Below are 24,301 nucleotides of genomic sequence, written 5' to 3' on the forward strand. Positions count from 1 at the left end.
GGGGCGGGGCCCGGCGCGGGCCGCGGCCCTGTGCTGGAGCCCCCGGCGCTGCGCGGCACGAGACATGGCGCTGCCGGACGCCGGGGAGGGCGCGGCGGGGGAGCCGGGCGCGGGGCCGCGGGCCGGGCCGCCCGTCGGGCTCCCGGGCGAGGACACGCGGGCGCGGCTGCTGCCCGACGCCCCGGGCGCGCGGGAGCCCCGCACGGCGCTGGCGCCGCGACGCTTCGTGGTGCTGCTTCTCTTCAGCCTGTCGTCGCTGGTGAACGCCTTCCAGTGGATCCACTACAGCATCATCAGCAACGTGTTCGAGGGCTTCTACGGCGTGGACGCGCTGTACGTGGACTGGCTGTCCATGGTCTACATGCTGGCCTACGTGCCGCTCGTGCTGCCGGCCACCTGGCTGCTGCAGGCGCGCGGGCTGCGGCCGAGCGCGCTGCTTGGCGCCGGCCTCAACTGCCTGGGCGCCTGGGCCAAGTGCGCCAGCGCGCGCCCGAGCCGCTTCTGGGTCACGGCGCTGGGCCAGACCCTCTGCGCCGTGGCCCAGGTCTTCCTCCTGGGCCTGCCCTCGCGCATCGCCTCCGTATGGTTCGGGCCCCGGGAGGTGTCCACGGCCTGCGCCACCGCCGTGCTGGGCAACCAGGTGAGGGGCGCGGGCGGGGGGGGGGCTGTGTCGATTTGGGGGCGACCGGGTGGGCCGTCCTCGGGATTGCTCCAGGCTCTGCACCTAGAGGTCACTCCTGGGGATTCACCTGGACTGTTGCTCGGGCCCAGGGCCAGGCTTTCTAGAAAATTGCCTCTAAAATGAAATTGCTGGTGCTGGAGCCTCCCCACCGCACGGCCCAGGAGTCCCCCGCCGTCTCCAGCAGCACCGGGTTGGCCCTCCCGACAAAAACTAAGTAAAGGTCGGCCGAGAGCGGCAGCTTCCTTTTCTCCTGCATCACGTGGTGGCGGCGCAGTCTGGGGTGAGCCCCAGCGAGCCCCAGGTAGCCGCTCAGAAGGAAGGAGCTGGACCCTGGGAAGCTGGTTCCCAGCTTGCTGCGGCCGCGCAGTTCCTGGCGAGCAGAGTGCTTCCCCCGGGATGCTTGCTTGCAGTGCTTGGGAATGTTTAGGCGGCAAACATTCGCCGAACCCAGGGCCAGTCTTTACTGTAAGAAAATGCCAAACAGAAATCAATGCTTCTCTCTCTCTTTCCCTCCCTCTCTCCCTCCCTCCCTCTCTCTCTCTCTCTCTCTCTCTCTCTCTCTCTCTCTCTCTCTCTCTCTCTCTCTCTCTCTTGCTGGCTCTCAATGTGGGGGAGAGGGGCACATCCATTAGTGCTCGGGATGACTCCTGGCTCTGCATTCAGGGATCACTCCTGGCAGGCTCAAGGGACCACAGGGGAAGCCGGGTGGAACCCAGGCCTGCCACTGCGCTATCTCTCCGCCCTCCCTTGGGAGGGCAGTTCAGGCAGCCAGTTCTTCATTAAGGCGCTTTCCTGACTAGTTTCATATTCCAGTCACATCAGGAAACAGACTGGCACTTTTATTTTCATTTTTGTCTTTTTGGGGGGCCACACTGGGTGGTCACTCTAGTCTGTGCTCTCTTGAATCATTCCTAGTGGGGCTGTGTGTGGAGGGGGACCAAAATACATCATCAAGGGTCAACCACCGGCTGGCCAGATGCAGATTGACCTACCCACTGTACTATCTCTCCAGCCCCTGGGTTTTTAAACTTTGTCCTTTAGTGTAAAAAACTAAGACACGCCGATGGGCGCGCGCACTCGCGGGCTCTTGGGGCGGCTCTGTCTCATCGCCCGCGCTCGGTGACCTGGAACCGCTCTGTGTGCTGTCAGTCAAGGGCAGGCGACGGAAGGAAGAAGGCCAAACTGGTTGCTCGATCAGTTTATTTCATTCTCTCTCTCTGCTTCTCTCCCAGCTCTCAGTCTCTCTCTGGATCTGGCCCCCCAACCCACTCTTACAGCCTAGCTAAATCTCCCCAGCCTGAGGGGGTTGGGGTCTACACCTAGGTGTGGTCACAATCAATAGGGTAAGGTTCCTTTCCCTTAGGGGATGCTTCTTCTAGGACTTAATTCTCTTTCAGCAGGAGGATCCACCCAAGGGCGGAGTCCCATGAGTGTTTCTCTTCTCCGCAGCCAGCAAACATATAAGAATTCATAATATTAATCATTTTGTATGGGCACAATAAGAGATGCATTAAAGCTTATAGAATTGCTCTCCTGGGGCCATCTCAATCTCAGACTACAGTGCTCAGGCTAGATCAGTCTTTCCTATCCCTAGCAGTGTCCTAGTCTCATCATTACTTTTGGATCATGACAGCGTTTGTCTATGATCAAGCTCTTATAGTTAAGAATTAGGCACTTTGGCCAGGACCATCTTGATGCCAGGGTAGCACACAACTCACCGCTTGCCCTGGATCCGTCCTATCCCTCGTCAGGACTCTGCTTTTGGGGTGCTAGGAACTGAGGGCAACTGAGGCTTAAGTGGAGGAAGCAAATGCCCGGGAGGGAATAATACTCGAAGCCAATTAAGCCCCAAGTTACAAAAACATAATATTGTCTTCTTGTGTCTATACAAAAAAGACATAGCTTTAAAGTAAATTATTCAAAAGGCATAAAGAGGGGAGAAAGGCAATGTTATAATATTCAGTATCCTAGGAAGGTCTGACCTTACAAATTAGCAGAGTCAGATTAAGGGAAAGCCGCGGATTAACTGTTTTGGGGAAGAGAGCATAGAGAAGTGATTATAGCATATAGAAGTGATTATAAAGGGATGGGAGAGATTCAGGAACACCTTGATGGGTGAGACTGGGGTAAGCCTAAACTCCGGGAAAAACCGGGACAAGCTACTCATGGCAAGGGGGGAGAGGACAAAGTAATGTCATCCTACACTTTAGACCACACCTGGTGGTGCTCATGGCTCACACCTGGCTCTCTGGTGGGGGTTCACTCATGGTGGGGCTCAGGAGACCATGTAGATGCAGGGATTTGAGCTGGGGCTGGTCCTTTAGCCCTGTGATATCCTCTCCAGCCCAGACTGGGGTAGGGTTTCTTTCTTTCTTTTTTTAAGCCACATTTGGCTGTGGCCTTGCCTTGCATGCAGCCGGCCCAGGGTGATCTGCAGCGTGCATTGTTCCCCAAGCACCCCCAGAAGTGATCCCTGAGCACTGAGCCAAAAATAGACACTGAGCATAGCCAGGTGTGGCCCAAACCCTCCACACACCCCTGCCTCGTCTCCTCCTAGGCTCCCGTGCCCTGGCTCTTCAGTTCAGTATGCAGCTGGCTGGGGCTGCGATCTGGGCACCAGGCCGAGTGTGCCAGGACGGGAGCCATCTCAGTTCTGACTGGGAGGAGCACCTGCCCTTCTTGAGAGACTGGAAAGGATCAGCGACTCTGTATGAAACCAACCCCGGATCCGGCCTTTCTGATTCTCTCTCCCACTGGCCTGTTCAGCTGGGAGAGCTTTGCAGAAGTCCATGCGGACTTGACCAGTATTTCGTGGACTGGCAGTGCCATCTGGACCGGACTGTTGTGCATTCCGGACCCTAGGCTGATGTCCTTCCACCTGCGATATGCCTCCTACGGTCACTCAGTGCTCAGTTATACACCTTTCGTCTCTGGCCCTCCTTGTTTGTTTCTGGGCCAGATGGCTTTGCTCATCCCCACTGCTGAGAGTGAAGCTGTTTGTCACGTTTCCCTCTGACAGTCATGATAGTAGTGAAGTCAGTCAGTGGCCAGAAGTGTCAGCGCAGGCTTCTGAGCGCGGCCTGGCCTCGATCTGCGCTCTTGGTGATGTACCACTTCCGCTCGATGACCACAGTGTTCATTGGACTCTTAGCTCGGGACTGCGATCGGCTTTCTGCTGCCTCCGCTCTTGGTGCCCAACACGCAGAATGACACGGAGCTCCTGGCTTCCAACATCAGCACCATGTTCTACGGGACTTCGGCGGTCTCCACCTTCCTGTTTATTTTAACAGTGATTGGTGAGTGTTTTCCTTCCCCTGTTGTCCAGACAAAGGCTGGACGAGCAAATGAAAAGGAAAAGTCAAGCCCGGACATGGCTTGGCTTTTTCTTCATGGCTAGTGTGGGGGATACTGTATGCTCGTTTGGTCTCCCCCTGCTCAGGGAACTAATGCCGTGCCAAGGGCCAGGTCACAGCCCTCTGTCACCCCCTAACAGTGGAGAAACTGGCTCATCTCCTCACCCTACTAACGGCCCTTCTGTCACGCACACCTGTCTCCCATTGTGTCTCTCTCCGAACTCTTATGTCCTCATCTGTCGGGCCCGGGTGGTTCTGGACATGCGGGGCCATTGGGTGCACAGTTCTGACCCGCTTCCTTCCGGGCTCCGGGGGTTCGTGCAGCTGCTGTGGGCACAGTCCTGGCTCTGCTCAGGGTGTCAGACTGTGACAACTGTCTGCTTGCCAGGCCACCCTCCGTCCTGCACCCTTGGCTGGGTCAGTCTCTGGAAGCCGGCAGCAGCCTCCATCCATCCGTCTGTCTGTCCGTCTGTTTGGAACAACGTTGGCAAGGTCGGCGCTTTTCGGTTTCTCTTCAGGGGGAATGATTCTGGTTTCAGGGCAGAGGACCGGGAGGCGAGATGTGGTTGTGGTTGTGCAGTCGGCCACTCATAGAGCCTTTGTCTTACCTGAAGGCTTTTGATCTGGTGTCTAATCAAAGGGACTCTGAAGTGACCTGACTTGGACCGGAGCCATAGGACACAGGGAGGGCACTTGCCCTGCGTGTGGCCAGTGTGGGTTCAGTCCCCGCACCCTGTAGGGTCCTCCTAGTGCTGACAGGAGCGATTCCTGAGCTCAGAGCCGGAGTGACCCCAAGTACAGTTGGATGAGGCCCCCAAATCAAAAACTGCTTGAATGGCCCATTGTCTTAGGGGGCAAGTGGGTGATTTTCTCAGCAAGTCAGGAGGCGCAGTGAGGGGCTTGGCGCCCTCCTCTTGTGCTGCTGTGCAAGGCTGCTGTGTTTCAGTGTTAGAAGGAAATAAAGGCCCTGTTGCATCTTCAAAAGGAACAGGTTCTGTGTGGGGGGCGGTAGGGGGACTGGTTTCCTAACTTTCCTCAGAAACTGAGAGTGGGGTTGGAGCCTGGGGTAATGCAGAGGCCAGGGCATGGAGGAGTTAGATTCAGTGCCTCAGACCACACGGTCCCTCAGCCATTGGTGATAGAGTCTCAAAACCGAAACACAAACATTTTTAAATAAGAACAAAGACACAACTAGGAAGCCGGAACAATAGTACAGGAGGCAGGGCACTCGGCTTGCACACAGCCGATCTAGGTTCAGGGTCCAACTTCCCACATGGAACCCTGAACTCCTCCAGGAGCTGTTCCTGAGTGTAGAACCAAGAATAGCCCCTGAATATCACTGGGTATGGCCACAAAACAACACACAAAAAGAATTCTTTGCATTTTGCATTTAGGTCAGAACTGAGCAACTTACCTATATTTTATTATAATAAAAAGCTTAGCAGGACAGGGGCTGGGGTGCCAGGGAGGGCATTTGCCTGGTTCATGGCCAACCAGGGTTTGCTCCTCAGCACCACATAGACTTCCCCAAGCCCCCGTCCAGCACAGAGCCAGTAGTAAGCCCTGGGCACTGCTGAGAGTGCCCCCACCAAAAAGAACTTAGCAGGAGGTTAGGGACACAGATACATTGATTATCAACTAATAACCAGTTGTGAGTGGATTTAGGACTCATTAATTCAGATTCAGTAGTTGAGATTCACTTTGTGAGTGGGTTTTGTGTGGGACACCCCCAGCCGTGCTCAAGACTTAAGCCTGATGCTGTTCAGCGACCCTCTAGCCGGTGAACGTAGTTTGTATAGCTCTGTTCTGTAGAGTGAGTTCTGTTTTTTTTATTTTGGGTTTGTGTGTATACATGTGTAGTCTGGGTGTTTTTTTTTTTTTTTTGAGTTGGGGTTCAAACTCAGGGTCTCATACATAGGAGATACGCATGTTGCCCAACTGTGCATAGAAGCAGTGGCTTGGTAGGAAAGTGTGTGCTTGATGTGCATGAGACCTGAGTTCAAGAGATTCCACCACCACAGACAGAGGGACCTGAAGAGGAGAGATCAAGGCTTTCTGCAAAGAGCGAGCAAGTGTGACGTCCTGGCTCAGCTGGACCCAACTTCCAGAAGGGGCGGGGCCTTCCTCCACGAGCAGGCCTACAGATAGCAGAGGGACCGGCTGTGGGTCAGGTGACGCCAGACAGGAGGGACCGCTGTAGGTGGGGTAGCCGCACAGAGGGACTGGCCAGGTAGCTCTGGTGGTGCTGTGCGGCTGGAGGCGGGCAGGGTGGTTTTATTGTGGGGCTGGAGGGACTTTGGAGCCCTGGGGCAGGGGCCCCCGGGAAGGCGGTGCTGCAGGACCATCTGGTTTTGCTTTTCTGGCTCTCGGCGTTGGGAGCCATGGCTGTGAGTAGCCTGTGCCCCTCGGAACTCAGCCCGCCCTCAGTGAGCTGGCCCCGCTGTCTCCTGTCATGGTTTCAGGGCTTGCTGTGTCTTTGATAACCCGTGGAGAGTTTTCCATTCCATACAATTCTCATGTTCCGTCGGGAGGTTCTGGTGCCGTGAGTCCAGACTGGTATAACCAGAATTTCTGCATGAGTGCACTCCGAAGCCGGTCTCCGAGAGGAGCCTTGAGTCCAGCTGGAAAGCCAGCCTTCCCTGCGGGAGGGGCGCTCGGGCAATGGGGAGGGCACCTGTCTTGCACACAGCTGACCCGGGTTCAATCCCTAGTGCATCATATATGGTCCCCTGAGCCCTGCCGTGAGTGATCCATGAGCACCGAACCAGAAGTAAACCCTGAGCACTGCCAGGTGTTATCCAATTTGAGAGAAAAATGCTGCTTTTGCTGCTGGAGTGATAGCTCAGCGGGTTGGCGCTTGGCAGTGGCTCACTAGTACAGGTCTCAGCACTGGCATCAGCGTGTCGTGGCCGTGGCCTGAGCCTGCGTGTCATGGCAGAGCTGTGCTGTAACAGCCTTCCCTGTGTATCCCCAGCCTTCAAAGAGAAGCCGAGATACCCTCCAAGCGAGGCGCAGGCCGCCCTCCAGAACAGCCCCCCAGAGGCGTACTCCTACGCCCAGTCCATCAGGAGCCTGTTCAGAAACGTGCCCTTCGTCCTGCTGCTGGTCAGTTACGGTGAGTCTCCTCTCCGCTTCGGCCGTACGGAGCACCAAGCCGCGAGGCACCTTTATTTCACCTCGTGGAGGGAATGTCAATGCAGGGAGAGTCCTGGGTCTGGAGAGCAAGTATAGCAGGAAGCCCCGCGTAGGCCTGAACACAGGTGAGTTACACCTTGAGCACTGTTGAGTGAGTCTCCCCTGGAATCGACATAGTCATAGACTTTGATTTTGAGTGAAAAGCAAGAGCTCCGGGATGGATTTCCCTCCATGCCGTCACAGCACGGACCCGGTGCACACTTAGGGGCTCCCCTGGGCTCTCTCGGGCTGCTGGGTCCTTGGGGCGCCAGTTTCTGTGGGGTTCCTGTGCAGACGGCAGCTGTGGGGAAGTGGGCAGTGTCCCCTGCCCGTCCTCTGCTCTGCTGCTCACACCCGCATACTGGACGCCGCCTCACGGGGGCCTCTTGTTTCTGGCAGCTGGGCTGGGGTGCCCGGCTTTGGCCCAGGGATTCAGCACCTGCCTTCTTCCATGCCCAACGCCCCGGGGTTCCAGCCCTGACCCCTCCAGGACAGCCACAATAAGTTTTCTGGCCACTTATTTCTTGTTCTTGGGGCTCAGGCTGTTTATTTGTTTATTTATTTTGGCATTTTGGGTCTCACCTGACAGTGCTCAGGAGTTACTCCTGGCTCTGCACACAGGAATTACGCTTGGCAGTGCTCGAGGGACCATATGGGATGCTAGGGATTGAACCCAGGTTGGCTGCATGCAAGGCAGACATCCTACCTGCTGTACTTTTGCTCCAGCCCTAGGCTGTTTAAGCGGACCACTGGCGTCCCTAATTCTGCTGACCAGCTTTCAGGACTCCCTCACTACTGACCCCTGACTCAACTTAGTTCTGTGGTGGGTACCTGAGTGCATCATCAGCCCTCACACGAGTAGGTTGTGTGAGGTTCTGACCTTCTCCGTTTCCTGTCTCTGTCTGTCTGAAGAGCTGGGGGGGGCGGGGGGTTAAAATGGAAACTGCTCCAGCAGAGCAGATCGTGGGCTCTTAAGAATTCCCGTGCTGGGGCTGGAGTGATAGCACAGCAGGTAGGGCATTTGCCTTGCACGCGGCCGACCTGGGTTCGAATCCCAGCATCCCATATGGTCCCCTGAGCACCGCCAGGGGTGATTCCTGAGTGAAGAGCCAGGAGTAACCCCTGTGCATCGCCGGGTGTGACCCAAAAACCAAAAAAAAAAAAAAAAAAAGAATTCCCGTGCGTGCCAGAGCGTGGACCCATCCTGCTTTACCCTTGTCCCCAGGGACCTCCCTGTTCGCTGTATCTGCTGTGTCCCTCTGCCCTAGGAGATTGCAAAGCATAGCCCACTCCGTCTCCCCACCAACCCCCTCTCCACCTTGGAATATGGGAATCGCCAGTCGCCACTGGTGGCTCGAACCTGAAACTCATAACTTGGTAGGAGAAAAATGTACAGTGGTTCTCAGTGATCTATTAGAGCAAATTCTTTTCTTTGTTCTCTCGTTTACTCTTACATTATTTTAGTTCTGTGCCCTTGTTTCTTTCACCTGAATGTGCTCCTTTTCCTCTTAAGCTTCATGTGTGACGCACGTTTATTCACTGCTTATCTGTCAGTCTTTGCCGAGCCCAGCTTGCCCTGTGCTTTGGCTCCCGAGGCCTCGTCTGCTGGCAGGAGAGAGAGCATCTGGCAGGGTAAGAGCGCAGGCAGGCAGGGAGCAAGTGGGGCCATAGGCACCTGGACAGGCAAGTGCAGAAGTGTCTCCGCCCAGCCTTTCACAGTGCTGTGTTCCCGGGGGCTCCTGTCAACACCGCGCCCCGTAGTGCTTGGGTAGGCAGAATCAGCCAGGCTCACAGGGCTGGAGAGTCAGTGCAGGAGGGAAGGTGCTCACCTTGGTGTGGCCGAGCAGGTGCTGTGCCACCCCCAAGTGATGCGAGGAGGGGTCTCTGAGTGTGGAGCTTGCCACACGCCGTGAGCATTGCTAGGGTGGCCCCGAACACCACAGCTGTTTTAAAATGTGCTTCCTAATTTGAATTTTTAAGGGATCCCGGTGTATTATTTCATTTATTCCTTGAGATAAAAAGGGTTCTTCTTTCTCTGTGAATAATCTGCTTTTTTTTTTTTTTCCTGTAAGTAATCTGCCTTTTCCCTTTAGTTATGATGCAGGTGGAGGGTTCCCAGTGACTTAGGTGAAGTGGGAGGGAGAGAAGTGGCAGCCTCAATAAGGGAATCTACCACTTTTTTTGTTTGTTTTAGGGCCTCACCCAGCGATTCCCAGGGGTTACTCCTGGCTCTGCACCCAGGAGTTACTTCCGGTGGTGCTCAGAGACCATATCAGATACTGGGGATCGAACCCAGGTACTCATGCAAGGCAGACATCCCACCCACTGTACTATATCACTTCTGCGCTGGCAATCTACTTTGTGTGTGTGTGTGTGTGTGTGTGTGTGTGTGTGTGTGTGTGTGTGTGTGTGTGTGAAGGAAGAAAGATTTTATTGAAACTTACTTAGAAAAATGTGACAGGAGAGAAAGAGAGAGATACCTGTTTGAGAGAGAACATGGGCTTCTCCAGAGTGGCCTAGGCAGAGAGACACAGACAAGTGAGTGGGAGACAGGGCCAGGGAGAAACGGGCTTGAAGCAAGTGCAGTCTCTGCTGCCTGCGCCTCTGCCCCGGAAGCAGGGAGTTGCAGGGAGTTGCAGGGAGTTGCAGGGAATCCCAGGCTGATATGCCTGTGCCGGGTCCATCTCAGCACAGACCTCGCATCCCGCCAGCCCCCAGCAAGATGCGCTTGATATCCGCCTAATCTGTGCAGTGGGAGTTGGTCCCAATCACCCAGTTTCTCCGTGAGCCATGGACTCAGGCTGGACTGGGGCGTTGCTCTTCGTGGAAAAGAAAACAGTCCTAGGGCTTTTGGTTCCTCACATTCCCCTCACAGAAAAGAATTTCAGTAGGAGCCGAGTAGTGAAATAAAACCAGGTTTGATTTAGAGAATTTGAGGGGGGCAGGGAGGGAGGGAGAGAGAGAAGGAAAGAGATAGAGTGACTCCTTCCCATCCCGTCTCCTGGTTTTAAGTCCCTCGTTACCATGGGGGTGGAGGGGCTTTCCCAGTCTGCCTCACTGCCTGCTTGTTATGTATCTAAGGATTTTAAAATTCAGAAGTTCCAAAGGCTGCTTGGTGGAAGTCAGTCCCCATTCCCTGCTCCCAGACGTGAGCCTGGGACTTCTTACTGCTCATCTGTGAGACTGGTGGGACCTGGAGTCAATCAGATGAGGACACGTTAAGAGGAAAATTCCAGGACGATTTCACATAGGAATCTAGGTGTAAAACCCAAAGAAAATATTAGCAAAAGTGATCTGGCAATGGGGAAATGCTGGGGCATCCTGACCAATCTCAGGGGTGCGGACTGATCCGCTCCTAAACTTAGAATCATCGGTTACCATCGTGATGACAGAAAGGAAATACCAGGACTGCAGAGATAGAGCAGAGGGGTGGGCCTTGGCTTTCCAGGTGGCCAGTCCCAATTTCTGTCCCCAGCACTGTGTGTGGTCCCTGGTACAGAGCAGGTAGTAGCCCCCAAGCATCGACTAGTGTGCTAAACCACAGATCCTCCAAATACATATATTTGTATTTGGGGGATGTTGCAGTGACAGGGATTGAACCCAGGGCTCTCTGTGCAAAGCATGTCTCCAGCCCGAAAAGAAGTTATTAACAGGGGCTGGAGCAATAGCACAGCGGGTAGGGCGTTTGCCTTGCACGCGGCTAACCCGGGTTTGATCCCCGGCATCCCATATGGTCCCCCAAGCACCGCCAGGAGTAATTCCTGAGTGCAAAGCCAGGAGTAACCCCTGAGCATCGCTGGGTGTGACCCAAAAAGAAAAAAAAAAGTTATTAATGCAAAGAAAACAATAGACGTAGGTAAACCAAGAAAAGCTGAAAAGTGAAAGATAAATACGGCTCCACTCAAATAGTGACCTTTGGGGGGGATATGCTCGGAGGTGCGGGGAGTCCAGCCCGGGCTCCTGATGCACAACCTGTTTCCAGGGCCCAGGGAGGTGGTGCAGCAGGTAAGGTCCCTGCACCCCACGTGGCTCCTGAGCACACCAGGAGCCAGGAATCAGCCCTGAGCACTGCCAGCTGCAACCCCCGCCCCCAGAAGCCCCGCGCCCGGTCATGGGGCCCCTGCCTGATCAGTCACGGTCCTGGAGATGAGTTGACTCAGAGAGTGTCTGCAGGAGGGCAGAGGTGCTGCTTGAATGTGTATGCGCCTGTGTGGGCCCCCCAGGCCCGTCCCAGCGGGCTACCCAGAGGCAGTCTATCTCAGGACACCAGTGTTGAATCTGGTCAGAGTTCTTGGGGGCTGCAAGCCCCTAGTTGCATGAGTTTGAAGACCAATCTGGCTTTCTCCTGAAGGTCCTGCTTTCTGCTCTAGCCATTTGCTTCACAAAGCCTTGTTTGTATGTAAGAAGAAAATGCACGTATTTACTGCAAATACTGTTTTCACTAGTGAAAAACCGGGGCATGTAGGACAGACGTAATTGAAGTCTATTCACAAAGGGATCTTAACGGGCTGGAGCAATAGCACAATGGGTAGGGCATTTGCCTTGCACGCAGCTGACCTGGGTTCGATTCCCAGCATCCCATTTGGTCTGTCAAGCACCACCAGGTGTGATTTCTGAGTACAAAGCCTGAGTAACCCCTGAGCATCGCTGGGTGTGACCCAAAAAAAGCCAAAAAAAATTTTAAAAGGGATCTTACAGCGAGAAATCAAATGTTTGACATACGAGGTGTGAGTCGGGGCCCTGTCAGAGTCTTGCTTATGCAGTGTTGCATGTTGAAATACCTGGTAGTAAAGCGCAGCAGAGCAAGGCTCAGCAAGGCTCACCATATAGGGACGCAGCCCCAGGGCTCAAGCCTGATAAACGGCTGTTTGGAATTTTCTACCCTTCAGCATTTTTTAGTTAAAACTGTGTTGGGGCAGAGAAATAGGTGGTCTTACACACAGCTCACCCTGTCTGGTCACATTGTCTCCTGGTTGCCCTGCCCCCGCCACTGGAGTCCGTCCTGCTTGTGCGCACTCTGGGGACCCCCCCACCCCCGTCAGTCTGAGCAGAGGCTTGGGGTGTGGAATGTGGGCGTGGCCCAGGGCCTGCTGTGCCATCCCACACTCCGAAGGAGGCTGCCCAAACCCCGTCTTGGCACTGGACCATGCTCTCCTTCCCCGCTGACCAGGACCCTCACGGCTCCTCTCTTGCAGGTATCATGACCGGCGCCTTCTACTCCGTGTCCACATTACTGAATCAGATGATCCTGACCTACTACAAGGTGAGCCGCTCCACTGGGCAGTGTTTCCTGGACACAGGCAGGCCCTGCGCAGGGACCATGTTGCTGGGAAAATCTACATTTAGGGCTGGAGAGAGGTGCAGGGGAGCATGCGCTTGTCTTGCATGCAGCCAACCCCTGTTTGGTCTCCTGAGCACCGCCAGGAGTGACTCCTGAGCTCAGAGCCAGCAGCAAGCTCTGAGCGCTGCCGGGTGACCCCAGAACTAAAGAATACAAGGTCAGGGACTGGAGCGATAGCACAGCGGGTAGGGCGTTTGCCTTGCACACGGCCGACCCGGGTTCGATTCCCAGCATCCCATATGGTCTCCTGAGCAACGCCAGGAGTAATTCCTGAGTGCAGAGCCAGGAGTAACCCCTGAGCATTGCCAGGTGTAACCCAAAAAGAAAAAAAAATGAAAAAAGAATACAAGGCCAAATAGAATGGCCTGTGTCAGCTTTTCCTGCCTCCATTTCCCTTCTCCCACACCTGAATTTCCCTACCGCCCTTCAGTGTCACAGACTCAGGACAGGTGGGGGCATCTCTCAGATCGTGGAATCACAGCCATGCCTCCTCTGCGTCCCAGGGCCAGGAAGTGAACGCCGGGAGGATCGGGCTGACGCTGGTCGTGGCGGGCATGGTGGGCTCCATTCTCTGTGGCCTGTGGCTGGATTACACCAAAACCTACAAGTAAGTGGGCGTGGACGGGTACGTGGGCCTCAGTCATTCAGAGGAGACTGAAGGAATGTCGTGGAGCCCGAGAACTAGCTGTACACACAGGGGTCTTGGCTTCCGCCTTCAGCAACGCCTGGGATTCGCCTCCAGCCGGGGTGGCCCCAACACAAAACAGGAAAAAGAGAGAAGTGTCAAAAGGATTTCTGCTTGGAGGCTCGGATTTCATCCTCTCCCGCACTCCTTCCTTGGGCATGTTTCGTTGTCGATGAGTGACAAGCAGTGACGGTACCAGCGGTGGTGGTGGAGGAGCGGGATCAGAGGCAGCGCCCCTCCCCCGCTGGGACCTTTCAGCCTTCCGAGCACAGTGTTTTCATGGACAGAAATGGGCCAGGGTACGGGGGCGGGGAGTTGCGGGACTGGACCGGTGCCACTCTCCAGGTCCAAACGTGCACAGTGCGCTCATCCCCCATGTCTAGGGGTTCTGACCGGGGCGCCATGGCATAGATGTGCGTGTCCTTTCCACTTCTGCCCGGGGCTGGGACTGTGGCAGGGGCCATAGGGTCCATCTCTCCAGCAGCCCAGAGGGGGCAGCCAGGTTCCTGTCGGGAAAGGTCAGCCGTGAGACAATGGGGAAACCGTTTTGAAGGGGGAGCAGTGAGCCGGGTCTGAGGACAGCACGAAGGGTTCTGTCCAGTGGGGCGAGGGTGTTCTTGAATGTTTCAGCATTGGGCAGGGGTGGGGGTGGGGTGTCCTTCCCCACTGTCAGGTCTTGAATTTCAGCTTGAACGTCGAGTCCATGGGCCCAGAGAGACAGTACAAAGGGAAGGGCGCTTCCTTGAATGGCTGACCTGAGTTCCGTCTCCAGCATCCCATGTGGCTCCCTGAGCACCACCAAATGCGGCCTGAAAGTCAAACCAAGCCCAAACAGCCAGTCACCTTTTTTGTCTGAAGGGTGGTGGGGAGGAATAGAGAGAAGCAGCACCAAGCTGGACACGTGTGTCCTTACATGCATGGGACCCCGTCCAAGCCAGTTACACGTATGTCCTTATGTGTATGGGACCCCATCTAAGCCAGGTACACGTATGTCCTTACATGTATGGGACCCTGTCAAAGTCAGTCACACGTGTGTGCTTATGTGTATGGGACCCCATCCAAGCAGGTACACATGTAGGGGACCCCCATCCAAGTCAGGCACACATGTGTCCTTACGAGCACGGGATCCCAGCCAAGTGCTAATGGCCTCTGTGCTGTTCTTGTCCCAGGCAGACCACTCTTACTGTCTACGTCTTGTCCTTCGCTGGGATGCTGGTCTTCACCTTCACCTTGGACCTGGGCTACCCCATCGCCGTGGTGTTCGTGACCGGAGGGGTGCTGGGGTGAGCCTGCAGGGGGCAGGGGAGGCCCTGGTCCTCTGGCTGTTGGCTCTTCCATGGCTCGCACGTCCGGGGTCTGTGCTGTGCTCATCAAGTACGAGCCTTTTAACTCGAAGACAGTTTTCAGATGTGGCTCAGCCTCACTCAGCCCAAGCAGCTTGGGTTAGAGTAGTGCACGGTGGGCCAGAGATGGGACAGCAGCGAGGGCACTTTCCTGGCATGCAGCCACCCCGGGTTTGATCCTCAGCATCTCATATCCTCTAAGCACCACCAGGAGTAATTCCTGAGTGCAGAGCCAGAGGAAGCCCTGAGCAAGGCCAGGTAGGTGACCCAAAACAGTAAGAACCACACCACCACCACCACCACCAGGACCCAAAGGCACCGGCTTAGGGACTAGAGGTGAGCTAGGCTCAGGAAGCAGAGGTGAGAAAGTGCTGAAGGAAGACGGCATAGGGGTCCAAGTGCTCGCCCTCCGCATAGCCCACCTCTCTCCATCCCCAGCACCACACAGGCCCCCTGCTCCCCAGTAGTAACAGCCAGTAGTAATCCCTGAGCACCTCTGGTGTGGCCTGAAAACCAAGAAAGGAGGGAAGGAAGGAGGGATAGACGGGGGTTGGAGCGACAGTACAGGGGACAGCGCACTTGGCTTGATACAGCCAGCCCGGGTTTGATTCCAGGTCCCTCCCTCCACATAAAGCACACATCACAGGACTGTTCTTGCATGACCGGGACTGAGTAGCCCTGGGACCCCTTCAGCAAGGTCGTCTTTAGGGCTCCTCCAGAGGCAGGTAGACCCATCGCCCCTGGCCTGCCAGTCTCGCTATAATTTGGATTTATTTCCCAGTTTCTTCATGACAGGTTACCTCCCGCTGGGCTTTGAATTTGCTGTGGAAATCACTTACCCAGAACCTGAGGGCACCTCTTCCGGCCTGCTCAACGCTGCTGCCCAGGTAGTGGCTTCTGGGCCCAGAAGGCGGGTCAGCAGAAGGTTCCAGAGCAAAGCACCTCAGGCTTACTTTAGTGCCTCCCTGGAAATAAATCTCCCTCCTTTATTATTATCCTTAGCATTATTATTACGGTGAAACAAGGTGATTTTTATTGAGTGAAGCTTGCTCAGGAAGATGTGAATGAAGAGGAAGAGGGAAATGTGTGTTGAAGAGAGGGCACGGGGCTGGAGCCAGAGGGTAGCAGGTAGGGCGTTTGCCTTGCATGGGGCTGGCCAGTTTCCGTCCCCAATGTCCCATATGGTCCCCCGAGTACTGCCAGGAGTCATTCCTGAGCACAGAGCCAGGAGAAACCCGTGAGCACCACAGGGTGTGGCCAGAACAAAACAGAAAGACAGACGGAGGAGAGCACAGCTCCTCCAGAGTGGAAGCAGGCGGCAAAGAACCATCAGCGGACAAGCAAGGTACATTTTCCAGGAGAACCGAGCTTGAAGGACAGACCCAAATCTACACAGTGCCCCCGACAGTCAAGTGCTCCCCGAGCTCCTGCTGCCCATCTCACCGTGGTACTGGCCACTCTGGACAGGTTCCAGACTTTGTTGTTTAAATCCCACCTCTGACATGTGTGTTTCAGAGCCAAGCGATACAGAGTAGACCGTGAGGAGAGTTGTGGGCAGGCCGGGATGTGGCTCAGAGGTGGAGTGTTGGCGTCGCCTGCGCCCAGGGTTCTGGCTCTGTCAGCCCCATGCTGTCACTGTCAAGAAAGGCCAGTCTGGGGAATTCCCGACCTGAGTGTCCTGTGTTCCTCCTAGATCTTCGGGATCTTGTTCACGTTGGCCCAGGGGAGGCTCACGACCACCTACAACCCTCAGGCTGGGAACACTTTCCTGTGTGCCTGGATATTCGTGGGCGTCATCCTGACGGGTAAGCAGGGCCCACGCTGCTTGGCAGCTCAGCTCGGACCCAGACACACAGAAGCTGCTTGTCCCCTGCCAGGACGTGGCGACTCTCCTCAGGAAGCCCTGAGCACGGCTGGGGATTGTCCCCAGGCAAAGCCAAACCGAGGAGGAGGGCGGCAGGTGGTCAGTGCTGCCGTTCCCTGGCCCAGTGGGCAGCCTGACCTCTGTTGCAGAGTCTCAGGGCTTTTTCTCCCGACCCGACCTGCTTCCTGGCCCTGCACACAAGGGTGGTGACCTCAGGTTTGTCCTTCACTTCCTCAGTCACCTGCTTCAGTGAGCAGTCGTGTGTTGGCTCTGCGTGTCCACTGCATGTTTGTGTCTGTGCCTTTGTCGTGGCTCTTAGCTCATGTCCAGAGCTTGGCTGCCATGGACACTGGCTCATCCGCACGCCCCGAAGCTTCAGGGACCGGGGTCACGTCACATGTCACACTCCCGGAATCTCTCTTCTAGCGCTAATCAAGTCTGACCTGAGAAGACACAACATAAATGTCGGGATCCCAAATGGCGACGTGAAGGCGGTGAGTCATAATACTTTGTAGGCCTCGTGTTCTTCAGGACCATGCAGGGAATCGGTGCGACCCCTCGCCCCATCTAGCCAGTTGTGTTGTACTCCCGAGTGATTGCTGTGTTGTCGGGGTGCCAGTGTCAGGCCGTGGACAAAGGCCTCTCCCCTCTGAAGCACGCGTGCCACTGTCAGGACACATCTTGGCCTTGGCGTTTGGGAGGATGCTTAAGCCCTGGGTTCTTACTGGAGACATGGGTAAAGGGTCAGCACTGCTGGCTGGAGGCACTGTACTATTTTAAAGATGAAAAATATAAATATATGGAAGAATCATGCTACATGTCACATACTAAAGAGAAAAACGTTTTTTTTTAAGGATTACTTTATTATTTTTTTAAATTAATTTTATTGAATCACCATGTATAAAGTGACAAAGTTCTCAGGCTTATGTCTAAGTTATACAATGCTCAAACACCCATCCTTTCACCAGTGCCCATGTTCCACCACCAAAACTAAAAAAACCCAGTATACCTCCTGCCCCCCAACCCCCCCCCCCCCCCCCGCATAACTGATAAATTTCACTTCATTGAGAAAAACTTTTTTAAGATTATTTTTCTTTGGGGCAGGAGTTGGTGCTCAGGGATGACTCCTTGGTCTGTGCTCAGGTTCACTTCTGGCTGTGTGATCAGGGCCTACTCCTTACTCTGTGCTCAGGGGTGACTCCTGGGCTCTGTGCTCAGGATCACTCCTGGCAGACCTGGTGGACTTTATCTGCTGTTGGGGATAAGACCAGGATTGACCATGTACAAGACAAGCACTTTAGCCCCTGGACTCTCTGGCCCCATTGAATTTTTCTTTTCCTTTTGGGCCATACCCAGTGGTGCTCAGGGTATAACCAGCTCTGTGTTTGGGGGTTGCTCCTGGTGGTGCTCAGACCACCATGTGGTGCTTGAGCTCAGACCTGGTTTCCTGCATGCACAGCATATGCCCCAGCCCACTGGGTGGTGTCTCTGGACCCGCTGATTTGTTCTTTTTAGAAAAATTTTTGGCCATACCCAGTGACCTTGGAGTTTACTCCTGCTCTGCACTCAGGTGGTATTTTGGAGAGCTATGGGATGCCAGGGACTGAACCTGTGTCAGCCTCATGCAAGACACTCTCCCCACTGTTGATGTCTCTGGCCCCAGTGATGTATTTTCTGTGCACATTTTATACATCTTGATTTTTCACTGGTAGCATCCTCTCACAGACTAATTTTTTTGTGTGTGCTCCTTTTTCAAGTGTTAAACAGGAATAGTTTTGTGTCTGGTAAAAGTCAATTTAAATTGACCCTTTAGGGCCAAGGTTAGGGTGTGCATCCAGAGGACTGCAGCCCATGTTTTGCATATGAGAAGCCATGTTTAATCCCCTGAGCACCAAGCTAGGAGTACCCCTGAGCTCTGCTGGGAGTCACCTAAAGACCAGACCAGTAAAGGCGCTCATGCCGTTGCTGGCTTCTGCACCCTTCCTGTGGCCACTCCATCCGATTACTCTCAGGTTTTCAAATCCTGCTACTGGAAATAGCACGACTGATGTGAGTCACCCTCCATGCAATTTTCTTTTCTTTTAAAAAAAAATTATTTTAATTAAAGAACTGTGATTTACAGAGTTGTTGATAGTTGAGTTTTAGTCATATATTTGAGACCAATTCCCTCCCCACCAGCCCACACCCATCCCTGCCGAGTCCTGTGGTGCTGCCCAGCCCTGGCCACTCAGACTTTCAGTCCTGTTTTTCCCCCACAGGTTCCAGTGGACAGCCCCTCAGAGCCCGAGCCCGTGGTGAAGCCCAAGCAAGCGGAGGCCACCATGTGAGGGGGATGGAGAAGCCAGGGGCCCGCGAGTCCCCCTGCTGCGGCATTGCTGTCGCCAGCAGGGTCTCGCCCCATCACTGCCACACTGTTCCTCTCGGGTGCCCCCTTGGGAGTTTCCGGGGAGCGGAGGGATCACGCAGTGGGGAGGGCGCTGGCCTTGCCTAGGGCCGAGTGGGGTTCAGTCCCCAGCACCACACAGGGGCCCCTGAGCGCAGAGCCAGGGGTAAACCCAGAGCACCACTGGGTGTGGCCCCCCAGACAAGTGAGAAGTTGGCTCTCAGGAGATCAGCTCTGTGCTCCCTGCTGAGAGATCAGCGCATGGAACCTCACTCCCGCAGGCCTTTTCTCCCCGCCCCTCCCTGGAGCAAGCGTTCCTGTGTGGATGCACCCCAGGCCTCGAGAGTGCCCCCCACTTTGCTCTGACACCTGCCCGTTCCCCCCATTTCCTGACGAGGCTGTGAGCTGACGGACAGATAGCGTTTGGGTTCCCAAACAGTCCCCATGGGCTTCGTACCAGGTACCAATGGCGTTCATACTAGTGGGCCACCCCCATGACATCGGCCCTGGACGTCAGGTCAGCTAAGGGACAGGCCCTGAATTCATCCCTCATCCTGCCCGTCACAATCTAAAACTTCTTCCATTCCAGCTTAGAACCAAATCTTCTTGTACCCATGCCTGACATAGAATCTTCTAGTAAGAGAGTAGCATCCCTACTGGCAGGCCTGTCGCCTCATGCTCTGGCCTGGAAGATTCCTAGCTCAAGGATCCCAGCACCCGTGTCTGGGTGTGTGGAGCAAGGGCACCCTCCACCCTGTGCCCACTGTCCCCGCCCTGTCCCCGGGGGCAGCTGTGACCTTGCGTCCCAGACGTGAGAACAGCCCGGCAGGTGTTCTTTAGAGTAGCTCCGGCATGGCTCTGCTTGGGACCAGGATGTGCCTTGATTTACCTGGAGTTGCTGTGTTCCCTGTGACCTCACGGGAACTGGGGCCAGGCTGCCGAGCGCCCAGAGTAGTTTCCTGCTGTCCCTCCAGCTGCCACTTTTGTCCCTATTCATTTGGTTCTGTTTGGCCTCAGAGGGCCTTTCAGTCTGCAGTGTGCTCGGCGTGGACTGGCCAACACCCGGCCCCGCCCCGACAGACACCTGGCCTGGGTACGCGTCCACTCAGCTGGGAAGGCCCCCATAGCTGTCCTTGTGTGGACATGGCCTTTTTAGTCTTTTTTCATTTTTAAAATTTTTTTTGTGTATGTGTGGGTGGGGTTGGGAGTCAAGTCCTGCGGTGCTCAGGGTTACTCCTGGTTCTGCGCTCAGGACTCACTCCTGGCATTGCTCAGGGGACCATATGGGATGCTGGGGGTCAGACCGGGTCAGGTGTGTGCCCTACCCGCTGTACCATTGCTCTGGCCCGTTTTTAGCCTCTTAATCTCAGATGGATCATGCTCAATCACTGATTATTTATTTACATCTTAAATTTTATGGGCCAAAAAGAAAACTATTAAGGTTCCTCCTCTATAGTCTCTCAGTGTGTATACTTTTTAAAATGTCTGTGTTATTTAAAATAATCATGTGCTGTAAGTCCCTGTGGCTTGAATGGGTGCGAGTTGTGTTAGTTCTGAAAAGCACACACAAGTGTGTCCTGCGTGTTTCCCAGTGTTGAAAGTGTGAAGTGCGACATGACAGATGCACGTGAGTCAGGAGCTCTGCGCGAGCCTACTGCCGGGCTACAGCTCTCGGTGCACTGTGACGCAGGTGTCACGTGCTGGGGCTGCACCCGGGGGAGCATGGGGCCCAGGTGGTGCCGCGGATCACTCCTGGGTCTGTCCTCTGCCTGTGTGGTTTCTGGTCTGGTCGAGAGGGAACTGCATCTCCCGGATGCTGCGCTTGCCGGCACTGCAGCTTCAGTTTTCTGATGGATGACGGAGGAAAAGCCTTTAAAACTGTGTCGGGGGTAAAGTTTTGCCAGGGTGCATGTCTCAGTCTTTATGTTCTGATTTTGGTTCTTTGTACTGTTTATCTGCTTGGTCTTCAGATTTGAAATAAATTTATTTTTTTATGTTCATTTTGTATGGCTTTAAAAAAAAATAAAAGCAATATGTTTTACAAAACAATTACTAGCATGATTTCCTACATAAAAATCCTAGCCACACTCCCTCCACCAGGGTGGATGGCTTTGGGGTTCTTCTGGGGTGCCAAGGGGTAGGGATATGGGTCCTGGAACAAGCTCTCAGACCCCTGCACATAGGGGTCTGCAGTCCCTCCTTCAGTGGTGGGAGTCAGGCTGAGGCCCGGGAGGGACCAGCTGCCCCTGGTGCCTGAGTCTTGTCCTGACTTTCTCCTTCCTGAACCCCGTGATCTGGGTTATGTCCTTCCTGGAAAGCCACTGGCCCCTAAGTGGGGAGGTGCCCCCCTAGCTGGTCATTTCTCAAACTGCTTCACGCACAGCTGAAACCATCCTCAGATCAGTCTTTTCATTTTTCGGGGGTCACATCTCGTGGTGCTCAGAGCTTACTCCTGGTGGGGGGCGGACCAGACGGGGTGCTTGAGATCAAATCTGGGTCAGCCGTGTGCAAGGCAAAGGCCTCACCCTACTGATGTCCCCCCACAGTGCTCCGGGCCCAGGGGGCTGAGATGGGTCAAAGGAGGTACCCCAATGGGTCACAGGCAGCTTCCGGGAGTAACCCAGAAGCGCCTCCCACAGGATGGCCCCCCGGCCACCCCCAAGCGCTTCCCTACAGGAGAGGAGAATCAGCAGCTCAGCTGTGGAGCGTCCAGTTGGGCTGGATGTGGGCTCCCCCAGGAGGACCCCACTTGACATGAATTTGAGGGGTGCAGGGACCTCTGGGGGAAACATCCTAAGATGGGGGACCAAGGCCTCCAGGTGGCTTGGTCTGACGTCAGCCTGGTCAGCCTGGAAGGAGGCTCAGGTCTCTGTATGGGAGCACTGGAGAGAGATGGGGTTCCTCTGGGCTCCTTCGAGGCCCAGTCCGACCACGAGAACCCTCCTGAGTCACAGGGGTGCAGAGGCTGAGACCCTGCTCGCCTCGGCCCTCTGCCTGATGGGGTCTCCGGCTCACCCAGGCGTGTCAGCAGGACCCATCGTCATGGCCCACCCTGCGGAGACAGGCCAACGCTTCCCTCTGCACATCCACAGACACCCCCGTCGGGAGGCTGAGACAGAGACCCCATCCCGTCATGTGGGTGCAGGTGAGGACTGACTGGGCCTCCTATCCCAGTGCTCACTGAGAACCCCGGTTCCTGCAGAACCCCAGCCTGCCCACCTGCTGTGCCCAGGAAGGAAGAGGAAGTTCCTGCCCCACCCCCAACTTTCTATGGGCGGGGCCGCTGGTCCACCAAGTGCAGGAGAAAAGGGGCACAGGGGAGCCTCAGGCCGATGGCTGGAGGGCAGACAGCATGTGGGGGCTCCCCAATACCCCTCCTGCTCACTGCTGGACAGGTCTGGCCCGAGCCAGCGGTGAGGACCATTCCACGTGGTGGCCTCACAGCGCCAGCAGCAAAAGCACATGGGGTGCATGGCGAGGGTCTGATGTCTGGGACAATAGACCACAACCAGATCCCACAACCAGAACCGAACACAGCCCAGGTCACTGCAAGCCTGGGCCCCCAACTCCCCACTCCCAAGAGGGGTTCAGGGGACACGGAGTCGCCCGGCTTGGGTCTGGGCTCGGCTGTGGCTGGCCCTGCGTGTGTGTAAAACACCCATTCCTGCAGACTCGGGGCACAGGACCTGCTCACAAGCATCTGGCTTCCAGCCAGCAGTTAGCACTGAGGGCCTGGGCCCGTTTCACCGACCCAGCCTCCTGGACAAGATGACCCTGCCCCGGCTCCCCTTCGGCCTCACCCTGCCTTCCTCCCTCGCCTGGTCCCTATACTCTTCCCCGCTGAACTGCCCCCCCCCCCCAGCCTTGGAGTGAGTTTCCTTCCTTTACCCGTTTCTCCTTAGTGGGGTTCCCATCTGGTTCTGCAGCCGAATCCACAAACCAGCGGCTTGGGGTGGAGCTTGTTAGCAGGGCGACTCCCAGGCCCATGGGGCTCTGGTCCTCTCTGAACTCTGAGAGATTTGGGGGACCATATGGGGTGCCAGGGATCATACCCAGGGTGGTCGCGTGCTACTGTCAACAGCTGCGTCCCTGGAGACCACACATCCCAGCACTGCTGAGGCAACAAACCTCTAATCACACCGCCCAGCACCTGGCAAGTAGCAGAGCGCTTTGTTCCTGTCTGTGGCGAGAGACACCTCCCTGCTTGCCTGTACAGTCCACGGCGTCATGCTCCTCTCTGCTCTTTATGCAGGAACACCCAAGTTGGCTGGGCTCTGACACCACCTGGGGCTCAGACACGCTGCCCTACAACGTCTGCAGGGACCACTAGCTGCGTGTCACGGGCAGCTCCTGGAAGCTAGTCCCTCCCTCACCGTCAGTGGCCCTTTACCAGTTCACCCTTCTCCCCTCCCCTCAGGCAATACTGTTTTGTGCAACCTTTTCTGCTGTTAGTGACTTGATTTTGCTGCTTTCTCTTTCTGCATAGGAGTGAAATCCTGTTCTCCAGCTATTTCACAAGAACAGTCTGCACTAGATCCACCCATGCAGTCAAAAATGCAGTGGTCCCACAGGGCTGAGACCACAGCGCAGTGGGGAGGGTGCTTGATTGCTCGCAGCAGACCCGGGTTTGATACCCGGCACCCCATAGAGTCCCCTGAGCCTGTTAGGAGTGATCCCAGAGTGCGGAGCCAGGATTAACCCGAGCACTGCCGGATGTGACCCCAAAAACAAAAAATATGCAGACGTTGGCGAGAGCCCCAAAGCTCAAGCACAGGCTCCACATGCAGGAGACCCGGGATCGTCCCCGCCGCTACACGGCCTCCAGGCACCATAAGAGCGAACCCCTGAGCACTACTTCAGAAGTAACCCTCCCCCAGGCATCGCTGGGTGTGCCCCCACAAAGCCTGCAGTCCTGCTTTAGGGTGGTACCCAAAGGGTGTGCTCAAGGGCTTCTCAGGCTCAGCCCAGGGGCACCATCACTCCAGGGTTCCCATCCTCAGCCAGAAAATCCAGGCATCCCACAGAAGGGACTCAGACGTCCCGGGACATGGAGCAGAGCCCGGAACCCACCACACTTGACACCCCTCACTACAGTGGGGGTCACAGGAGACTGGCTGGGGTGCATGTTGGCCTTGTCTCCATGATGCCTGTGGACCCAGTGGGTCTTACATATTAAGGGTGGTGACCTTCCTGAAGGCAGGGCGTCTGCACCCAGGAACTTCTTCCAAGGCGGCACATTATGTTGGGTGAGGGCAGAGGGAAAGAGGGGGAGCCGCCAGAGCATCCAGTCCCATGCCTGCAGGGCCCCTCCGGTGTTCCTGGGGACTCCTCTGAATCTCCACTGGCCTCACCTGTGTCCTCATTGGCCTCCTGGCCTCCTGTGTCCTCGTGGACCTGCCCATGTCCTCATGACCCTGCCTGCATCCTTGTGGGACCCACTCATCGTGTCCTCATAGGCCCTGTCCACAACCTCAAG

At 55.6% G+C, this 24,301-nt stretch overlaps 1 protein-coding gene across 1 annotated transcript; it reads left to right on the forward strand.

Annotated features, from left to right (window-relative positions):
* Nucleotides 1–64: 64 nt before the first annotated feature.
* FLVCR1 (FLVCR heme transporter 1) lies at nt 65–20,825 on the forward strand. The gene is made up of 10 exons (XM_004613045.2): nt 65–640; nt 3,834–3,978; nt 7,010–7,150; nt 12,405–12,472; nt 13,054–13,157; nt 14,405–14,518; nt 15,360–15,465; nt 16,272–16,383; nt 16,869–16,936; nt 18,701–20,825. The coding sequence occupies exons 1-10, from the start codon at nt 65–67 to the stop codon at nt 18,767–18,769; spliced, it is 1,503 nt and encodes a 500-aa protein (XP_004613102.2). The 3' UTR covers nt 18,770–20,825.
* Nucleotides 20,826–24,301: the final 3,476 nt, after the last annotated feature.

The sequence above is a fragment of the Sorex araneus genome, chromosome 7 (genome assembly GCF_027595985.1).
Source record: "Sorex araneus isolate mSorAra2 chromosome 7, mSorAra2.pri, whole genome shotgun sequence".
NCBI classification, from domain to species: domain Eukaryota; kingdom Metazoa; phylum Chordata; class Mammalia; order Eulipotyphla; family Soricidae; genus Sorex; species Sorex araneus.

What these genes read in the sequence shown, in the direction of transcription:
- FLVCR1 (XM_004613045.2), top strand. Translation starts at nt 65, where the DNA reads ATGGCGCTGCCGGACGCCGGGGAGGGCGCGGCGGGGGAGCCGGGCGCG. An exon ending in CCGCCGTGCTGGGCAACCAG is followed by an intron (nt 641 to 3,833) that starts GTGAGGGGCGCG and finishes TTGGACTCTTAG; the next exon opens with CTCGGGACTGCGATCGGCTT. An exon ending in GTGACCGGAGGGGTGCTGGG is followed by an intron (nt 14,519 to 15,359) that starts GTGAGCCTGCAG and finishes TTTATTTCCCAG; the next exon opens with TTTCTTCATGACAGGTTACC.